This window comes from Capricornis sumatraensis, chromosome 9, assembly GCF_032405125.1.
Source record: "Capricornis sumatraensis isolate serow.1 chromosome 9, serow.2, whole genome shotgun sequence".
In the NCBI taxonomy this organism is placed as follows: Eukaryota; Metazoa; Chordata; class Mammalia; order Artiodactyla; family Bovidae; genus Capricornis; species Capricornis sumatraensis.
This window is the reverse complement of record NC_091077.1, coordinates 9009763-9020206: the sequence shown is the minus strand read 5'-3', so window position 1 is coordinate 9020206 and position 10444 is coordinate 9009763. Positions and strand designations below refer to the sequence as shown.

The window sequence follows — 10444 nt, the reverse complement described above, 5'->3', positions numbered from 1 at the left end:
TCTGTATTTTCCAATTTTAGTCTTGTGTTTTCTCATTGGCAATTTTCTCCTTGTTTCTATCTTATTAATCTTTTCCAATTGATTGATTTGGGCTGTGTTAAGGATGATATGTTTTCTGAATAAAGTCTTATGACATATATGTATATGTATGTTTAAAGCAATATGTTTTCCATGACAGTACTGTTTTAGCTTATAAATTTGACATATGATGATTAAATTATTTAATTATAAATATTTCTTCATTCATTTTATGACTTGCTACAGAAAAAAATATTATTTAATATTATATTGAGTTCCTAACTTATAGAATTTGGAAGGACATTTCTTCTCTACTGATTTCCAATTTTAATGCACTACAATCTATATAATATTTATACTTTGAAGTGTATGGAGGTTTGCTCTATGTCCAAACAGAAGGCCAAGTTTTGTTAAAATTCTCTATACGGTTGAAAATTATGTTTAGTCTCTGCTTGGTGAAGAGCCTAAGTATATTCAGGGGCTAATGTCTGAATATTATTATTTCATAATAATTAGTAATTCCCAAATTACATTTCTGAACCCCATCAAAACTTGAAACCTCAGTTTTAATTTCTTTTTTTTTGATATTTACATATTTTATTAAATCTTTACAATCAGTAATTATAATCAAATACACAACTATATACAAGGATTATATACATTTTGCCCAGACTTTTACATCACAGTACATAGTTTCCCTTAGAAATATTGTATACATTTATCACCAAACAATAAAATCCAACAACAGTAGTGTTACAGCACCTGTTAGTACAGACATCTTTTTCATAAATTACATCATAAGAAAATATACGGCTGTAAATTGGGCTTTTAAAAATGTCTTTTATAAAATCTGAACATACAATATTTCATTCACAGAATGTTTTTTTTTTCTATGTTCTGACTGAAGCCTTGTGCATAAAACGACCAGTTGGGATATTTACTAAATGCCCCCTCCTCTAAATTGATAAGCACTACTGGAATTATGGATGGTGAGCTTTCTTTATGATGAATTTGGCATGGGGTTTGGTGAGGGAACAAATGCTGGTTTTACTACTGAAAGGGCCATGTGATGGTAGTTTAAATTAAAGCAAAAATCTCAAGAGTATAGTAGAGAAGTTAAAATCACAGAGTGCACAGTTTTTCATTTTACTCTCTAAACACTGTGAAGAGAAAGGGAAAAGTATAATGTTAAAAAAAATTGTTCTGAAACAACTGTACTCTTGTTGGAAGCCTATTAAAAGTTCAAAAGAAAAAGGAAAACCTACCCAACAGAATATCCCATCCCAAACATATCTAGTAAATTACAATTCTTTCACACCCAAAACTTTATGAGAAAAGCACTGCAAATTAGGGTATATCATTTTAATGGACTTTCCTAAGCAGAAAAAACTAGAACTATTTTTAGTAGGTAAACAAGTGAAGTTTTAAAACTTGAAAATACCTGAATTAAATACTTTCTCTAATATCTAACTTTTAACTTTCAGATAAAATCCATACTTGATTCCAGGTTTGTAAACATTGTATAAATCCTTCTTAGTCAATCAGTTTTATGGCTGTGGTGAGCACTTCAGCTCTATCTCTATGCAGCCAACATCTAACTGAGGTAGACCAGATGTTTCTAAAATTCAGGGTCACAGAATCTAAAATTCAGATTCCCTGAATCTTTAGGAAGTAAATAAAATGCTATAAAAGGTACTTAAAAAACAAAACATTTAAAAAAAATGCCTAATGCTGTTGAAACTTTTCATGAACTCAAAAACAACTTCGTGGCAGTATGTCAGTTAAGAATAGAGAGTCAGTGACAATGTTGGAGTTTTGAAGCTGAACATTATACCTTCTTTTCTTAGCTAGGGAAAAATCAAGTATAATTCCTTCTGCTATTAATCTTTATAGTTTGTTAATTTTATAGTTAAATTTTTTTTCGTTAAGTATTCATTTTTCTAAACAAGCTGGTGGTTTAGTCACTAAGTTGTGTCTGACTCTTGTGACCCCGTGGACTGTAGCCTGCCAGGCTCCTCTGTCCATGGGCTTCTCCAGGCAAGAATACTGGAGTGGGTTGCCATTTCCTTCTCCTCAGTTTTAATTTCTACCTATCTAGTTTCAATTTATATATTTCTGTCTCAAATCTATTTCACTGAAAGTTGTGTTCATTATTTCTTTATTAATTATCCAGGGTACATTGTTGTGTTGTTGTTCAGTTGCTAAGTCATGTCTGACTCTTTGTGATCCCATGGACTGCAGCATGCCAAGCTGTCCTGTCCTTCACTGTCTCCCAGAGTTTGCTCAAATTCATGCCCATTGAGTCAGTTATATAAGTTATTTATATCTACTAGGTTGCTACAATGTTCTAATAATCTTCATAAAATATTCTTCTTTCTTCCTTGGTGTGTATATGTGTGTAATTTTTTAATTTCAGTATGTATTTAAGCTACTATTTTCCTTCATAGCCAAAATAGCAAGCTCATACTTAAAGTTAATAACTAAATTAAGAAAGATCTCTTCAAATTATTAATACCTCCTCATTCACCCATAACAAATCAAAATCTTCTCTATATCCTTAATAACACCTTACAACTAGATTATCTAAATCCACATCAAATCTCGCACCCTATGTTGGATGTGATTGTTATGTCCCTTGAATTTCTCTTCACCCTTTTCATGACCCTGGCTTGCTGAGATTCAACTTTGAAAGTTTTCACCTCTGGATTTCCTAATTGCTTCTTCTTGGCATCCTTTAGCTGTTCCTCCATCGTCTGCACATGATCACTCTCTGATGCTCAGCTATGCCAATGGGCACATTTTCAGTCTGGTTCCAGTATCCTTTAGCACTAACACACTGTTCAGTGAAAGTTCCATTGCACTGTTGGAGAGATGTTCTAGGTTTGCATCCATGCACAGACCACTTCTCCAGGGAACCTGGTTCCTTTTACTGGCATATGGTAACAGAGATTTTATGATTATTATTTCATCAAATTACATTTTTTCTGCTTTCAGCATTGCTTCTTCATTTTCCTTTGGTGAACATTTGCCTGCCATATAATTACCCATCCTTTTATTTTCAAATGTTCTCTTCAATTTCTTTATATATATATATATATATATATATACACACACACACACATATATACTATATATATATATATATACACACACACACACACATATATACTATATATATATATATATATATATATATATACACACACACAATAATCTAGTTTCTCTTCAGATTGCATATATAGGATTCCCAGTGAAGTAGGAAATGGCAAATGTTCTCTTCAATTTCCATATATATATATATATATATACACATATACCGGAGAAGGCAATGGCCCCCCACTCCAGTACTCTTGCCTGGAAAATCCCATGGATGGAGGAGCCTGGTAGGCTGCAGTCCATGGTGTCGCTGAGAGTCGGACACGACTGAGTAACTTCACTTCCACTTTTCACTTTCATGCATTGGAGAAGGAAATGGCAACCCACTCCAGTATTCTTGCCTGGAGAATCCCAGGGATGGGGGAGCCTGGTGGGCTGCTGTCTATGGGGTCGCACAGGGTCAGACACGACTGAAGCGACTTAGCAGCAGCATACATATATACACTATATATATATATTTGTATATATACAATAATCTGGTTTCTCTTCAGATTGCATATATAGGCTTCCCAGTGAAGTAGGAAATGGCAACACACTCCAGTATTCTTGCCTGGAAAATTCCGTGGACAGAGAAGCCTGGCACGCTACAGAACATGGGATCGCAAATAGTTGGCCATGACTGAGTGAGTGAGCAGACACAGGCTTCCCAGGTAGCACTAGTGGTAAAGAACCTGCCAGCCAATGCAGGAGGCATAAGAGATGTGGGTTCAATCCAGGGTTGGAAAGATCCCATGGAGGAGGGCATGGCAACTCACTCCAGTACACTTGCCTGGAGAATCCCATGAACAGAGGAGCCTGGAGGGCTACAGTCTATAGCGTCACAAAGAGTTGGAAGCAACTTAACATGCACGCATATACACGCACACAGGATACAATGGCAGAAATGAATTCAGTACTAAAAGAAGACAGTACTGAAATAAAGACGAATGGGTTACTCAATTATAAGAAAAATCTCTCAGAGAAAAAAACATTTTTATAAATCCGAAATCCAATCTAGAACAGGCACAGTATTCAAGAAATTATGACCCTGATCATATATGTCTGTCTTGATTACAAACCTGGATATTCTATTTCTTTCCATCACTATTAATAAACACCCAGGAACCAAAACTATGTCTTAAGCACTTAATTCACTGATGTTTATCACAATGCTGAATTGCAAAAGCTATAATGATTTATTCCAACTTACTGATGGAGACTGTGTGACCCAGAGAAGTTAAGCAAATGGATATACGGTAAGCCTCCTACATACAAATGAGTTCCATTACCAGAGTGTATTCATAAGTGTAATTTTCTTTCAAGCCCAACAAAGTTAGCTTAGGTACCCAGTTAACACAACTGTCTATACAATACTGTACCATTCAGTTCAGTTCAGTTCAGTCGCTCGGTCGTGTCTGACTCTGCGACCCCATGAATCGCAGCACGCCAGGCCTCCCTGTCCATCACCAACTCCCGGAGTTCACTCAAACTCACGTCCATCAAGTCAGTGATGCCATCCAGCCATCTCATCCTCTGTCATCCCCTTTTCCTCCTGCCCCCAATCCCTCCCAGCATCAGAGTCTTTTCCAGTGAGTCAACTCTTCACATGAGGTGGCCAAAGTACTGGAGTTTCAGCTTTAGCATCATTCCTTCCAAAGAACACCCAGGGCTGATCTCCTTTAGAATGGACTGGTTGGATCTCCTGGCTTATAATACTTTTCACACAAAAAAATACATAGAAAATAAATAAACACAAAAATAAAGACAACATTTTTAATCTTAGAGCACAGTACCTTGAAAAGTATAGCAGGTCTCACCAAATATGCGAACTAACTTATGTGAGCGGACATTTGAACACAGGTTCGTATCTTTGAAAGTTTACAACTTGAAGGTTCATACATCGAGGACTTCCTGTACAGTATGAAAAGAGAAGTGAAGTAAAAATGTTAGCTGCTCAGTCTTGTCCAACTCTTTGTGACTTCATGGACTGTAGCTTGCCAGACTCCTCTGTCCATGGAATTCTCCAGGCAAAAATAGTGGGGTGGATTGCCATGCCTTACTCCACGGGACCTTCCCAACCCAAGGATCAAATTCTGGTCTTCTGCATTGCAGGCAGATATTTTACTGTCTGAGCCACTAGGGAAGTCCAACTTCTCTGTATAGTATGTGCTTAGTCGCTCAGTTGTGTCCGACTCTTGCAACCCCATAGACTGTAGCCTGGCAAGCTCCTCTGTCCATGGGATTCTCCAGGCATGAATTCTGGAGTGGGTTGCCATTTCCTTCTCCATCTGTATAGTATAGAGCTCTTCAATTGGTCTTTAATGTATGTTAGCGCCTCTGTTTTAACCACTGTGCCTTCATTCTCTTTCTGATCTCCCCAGATGCAGCATCCTCATCTGCTCAGAACTACAGCACAGTGTCTGAATTCATCCTCATCGGCTTCTCCCACTTCCCTCAGCAGCTCCTGCCCACCTTCTTCCTGCTGTACCTGCTGATGTACCTGTTCACGCTGCTGGGCAACCTGCTCATCATGGGCACCATCTGGAGGGAGCGCAGCCTCCACACCCCCATGTACCTCTTCCTGTGCGCCCTCTCCGTCTCCGAGATCCTGTTCACTGTTGCGGTCACCCCGCGCATGCTGGCGGACATGCTCTCCACCCACCGCTCCATCACCTTTGGGGCCTGTGCCAGCCAGATGTTCTTCTCCTTCACGTTTGGCTACACCCACTCCTTCCTGCTCATGATCATGGGCTACGACCGCTACGTGGCCATCTGCCACCCCCTGCGCTACAACGTGCTCATGAGCACCCGTGACTGTGCCCGTCTTGTGTCCTGGTGCTGGGCTGGTGGCTCGGTCATGGGGATGATGGTGACACTGATCATTTTTCACCTCACCTTCTGTGGGTCCAATGAGATTCACCATTTTTTCTGCCATATTTTTTCCCTTTTGAAGCTGGCCTGTGGGAGGGACACAGCCTCTCTCACCCTGGGTGTGATCCTAGTCTGTGTCACGGCCCTGATGGGGTGCTTGTTCTTCATCGTCCTCTCCTATGTCTTCATCGTGGCTGCCATCCTGAGGATCCCCTCCGCTGAGGGCCGGCACAAGACCTTCTCCACCTGTGTCTCCCACCTCACCATAGTGGTCGTGCACTACGGTTTTGCCTCCCTCATCTACCTCAAGCCCAAGGGCTCTCATTCTATGGACAGTAACATTCTGATTACCACCACTTATACAGTCTTCACCCCCTTTCTTAGCCCAATTATTTTCAGTCTTAGGAATAAGGAGCTGAAGAATGCCATACAGAGAAGCTTCCACAGAACTTTCTGTCCCCTAAACTCCTAACCACCAGTACAGGGTAGAAGGGTTGGAGACAATAATGTCTTTCTTCATAGAACTCTTGTGATGATACAGGTATATGAAAATACCCACACTCCTCAGGAGTATGATCATAGTAGCTATTTGACTTTCTTCAATATTCCCCCTCTTATAGCCTCAAGCCATCATAATATCTTGTTTATATCCACTGTGATGAACTGTATCCCATTATCTATGCCTAGGAATATGCTACCTACTTATAGGCAGGTGAGCAGAATCACAAGGATGTGTCAGGTCCCTGATGCACACGATTCTTCTTGAATGGACTATCAAGAGAAGATTTTGTCCCTTCTCCACCCCCCCAAAAAATAAGAATCAACAACCTAAAGAATAAGAATAAATAACCTAAAATTAATAACCCACCAGAACTGAGTCTTTTCTATGTATAAAGTACTGTGTCTAGAGTATTACTATTATCCTTTAATTGTAACAAATGTACAAAAGAAAATAGAGTGTCTCTGAGAAAATGATTTGCTATTTGTAGTTTCTCACTCCATTTTGGAGTAATGGAGCCTACGGGAAGTTTTTATTTTGAGTCGAGTTAAGTGAAAGATTCTAAAATGGAAAGGACAGAGAGAGAGTATAGCACTAGGAAGAGATCTGATTATTCAATTGGATTAAAAAATATAAACTATATGGGAAAAATCTGGAAAACAGAGGAGGAAGGAAGAGGTTGGCAATGAAACTAAGCAAGACCCTGTGGGGCTCCTGGGCACAGAGACCTTTCTGTATTCACCCACCCTACCATTTCTTGTTTGTAGGAAATAGGCTCCAACCTCTATGACCTACCCTGAGTTCCAAAGGGCACATTCAAGTAGTTGTTAAATCAGGGAATTTGGGGGGTGCAAGAGAAGGGAGAAGCAGTCAAGAAATGATAGTGTGAAATATAGACCAATGGAATAAGAAAGAAAGCCCAGAGATAAACCCACACACCTCTGGGCATCTTATCTTTGACAAAGGAGGCAAGAATATACAATGGGGAAAAGGTAGTCTCTTCAATAAGTGGAGTTGGGAAAACTGGACAGCTACATGTAAAAGAATGAAATTAGAACACTTCTTAATGCCATACACAAAGATAAACTCAAAATGGATTAAAGACCTAAATGTAAGGCCAGAAACCATAAAACTCTTAGAGGAAAACATAGGCAGAACACCATGACATAAATCACAGCACAATCCTCTATGACCGACCTCCTAGAGTAATGGAGATAAAAACAAATATAAACAAATGGGAGCTAATTATACTTAAAAGTTTTTGCACAAAGAAGGAAACTATAAGCAAGGTGAAAATAATAGTGAACTAAACAAAGAATTAATCTCTAAAATATACGAGCAGCTCATGCAACAATACCAGAAAAACAAACAACCCAATCAAAAAGTGGGCAAAAGACCTAACCAGACATTTCCCCAAAGAAGACATACAGATGGTGAATAAACACATGAAAAAATGCTCAACATCCCTCATTAGAAGAGAAACGCAAGTCAAAACTACAATGAGATATCACCTCACACCTCAGAATGGCCATCATAAAAAAAAAAAAATCCACAAAAAATAAATACTGGAGAGGGTGTGGAGAAAATGGAACTCTCTTGCATCGTTGGTGGGAATGTAACTTGATACAACCACTATGGAAGACAGTATGGGGATTCCTTAAAAAAACTAGGGGTAACACTATCATATGACCCAACAATCCAACTACTAGACATATATGCTAAGAAAACCATAACTGAAAAAGACATATGTACTACAGTGTTCATTTCAGGGCTGTTTTTGTTTTTGTTTTTGTTTTTTTTTTGCTTACCCAATGTTTGCTTTTCCATCTTTTAAAATAATTATTTATTTTTAGTTGGAGGATAATTGCTTCACAGTATTGTGTTGGTTTCTTCTATATATCAACATGAGTCAGCCATCGGTATATGTGTGTCCCCTCCCCCTTGAGCCCCCTTCCCACCTCCCACCCCATCCCACCCCTCTAGGTTATCAGAGTACCGTATTTGAGCTCCCTGCACCATACAGCACATTATACAGCACAATTTCCACTGGCTATCTAATTCTGCATACGGTACTGTCTATGTTTCAATGCTACTCACTCAATTCATCCCACCCTCTCCTTACACCCACTTCACCATGTCCACAAGTCTGTTCTTTATGTCTGTGTTTCCATTGCTGCCCTGCAAATAGGGCAGTACCATTTTTCTAGATTCCATGTACATGCATTAATATATGATATTTGTCTTTCTCTGACTTACTTCAGTCTATACAATAGGCTCTAGTTTCATCCGCCTTATTACAACTGAGTTGAATGAGTTCCTTTTTATGGCTGAGTGATATTCCATTGTGTATCTGTACCACAACTTCTTTACCCATGCATCACTGATGGCCATCTAGGTTGCTTCTATGCCCTAGCTATTGTAAATAGTGTTGTGATGAACATTGCGGTACATGTGTCTTTTTCAATTTTGGTTTCCTCAGGGTATATGTCTAGGAGTGGGACTGCTGGATCATGTGGTAGTTTTATTTCTAGTTTTAAAGAAATCTCCATACTGTTCTCCATAGTGGTTGTATCAATTTGCATTCCCATATGATCCAAGCAGCTGTGCCACCTCCAAGATAGAAAGCTTTTCCATTTTTATGTGAATTGGTTTTTTTTTCCCCATTGAAGTCTCAAATTACTACTCCCAACAGCCCCTTTTTCTTTAGCTGAAGATGGTGTTTAAGATGAAGAGCTCTTAATATTAGCCTCCCCACTGGCAGATGGTGACTCAGAGAAGTCAATTCACTTCACTCCACACAGCAAGAAATTGGATGGATCAGGGTTTGAATCTGTCTTCTGATATGAGTCATTAAAAGAAGCACTAAATTATCTAGGCCTTGGTTTTCAATAAACATTTAAGAATGTGGAGAGAACAGTTCTCACCAGCTTCGTTGACTATGCTAAAGCCTTTGATTGTGCGGATCACAACAAACTATGGAAAATTCATAAAGAGATGGGAATACCAGACCACCTTACCTGCTTCTTGAGAAATCTGTATGCAAGTCAAGAAGCAACAATTAGAAGCAGACATGGAACAATGGGCTGGTTCAAAATTGGGAAAGGAGTACATCAAGGATGTACATTGTCACTGTACTTATTCAACTTATATGCAGAGTACATCATGCTAAATCCTGGGCTGGATGAAGCACAGGCTGTAATCAAGATTGCTGGGAGAAATACCAACAACCTCAGGTATGCAGATGACACCACCCTTATGGCAGAAAGTGAAGAGGAGCTAAAAAGCCTCTTGATGAAGGTGAAAGAGAAGAGTGAAAAAGTTGGCTTAAAACTCAGCATTCAAAAAACAAAGATCATGGCATTTGGTCCCATCACTTCATGGAAAATAGATGGGGAAACAATGGAAACCGTGACAGACTTTATTTTCTTGAGCTCCAAATTCCCTGCAGATGGTGACTACAGCCATGAAATTAAAAGATGTTTGCTCCTGGAAGAAAAGCTATGGCCAACCTAGACAGCATATTAAAAAGCAAAGACATCACTTTGTTCACAAAGGTCCATATTGTCAAAGCTATGGTTTTTCCAGTAGTCATGTACAAATGTGAGAGCTGGACCATAAAAAAGGCTGAGCACCAAAGAATTAGTGCTTTTGAACAGTGGTGTTGGAGAAGACTCTTGAGAGTCCCTAGGACTGCAAGGAGACCAAACTAGTCTATCCTAAAGGAAGTCAACCTGAATATTCATTGGAAGGACTGACGGTGAAGCTGAAACTCCAATACTCTGGTCACTTGATGTGAAAAGCCAACTCATTGGAAAAGACCCTGGTGCTGGGAAAGATTGAAGGCAGTAGGAGAAGGGAATGATAGAGGATGAGATGGTTGGATTGTATCACTGACTCAATGGACATGAGTGTGAGCAAGCT

General features: G+C 39.2%; 1 protein-coding gene across 1 annotated transcript; it reads left to right on the top strand.

Annotated features, from left to right (window-relative positions):
* Positions 1–5557: 5557 nt before the first annotated feature.
* On the top strand, positions 5558–6496 carry LOC138085902 (olfactory receptor 10H4-like). The gene has a single exon (XM_068980513.1). It carries the CDS (start codon positions 5648–5650, stop codon positions 6494–6496), a length of 849 nt encoding a protein of 282 aa, XP_068836614.1. The 5' UTR covers positions 5558–5647.
* Positions 6497–10444: the final 3948 nt, after the last annotated feature.

Excerpts from the sequence above, each read along its gene's own strand:
- LOC138085902 (XM_068980513.1), top strand. The coding sequence starts at position 5,648 with ATGTACCTGTTCACGCTGCTGGGCAACCTGCTCATCATGGGCACCATC.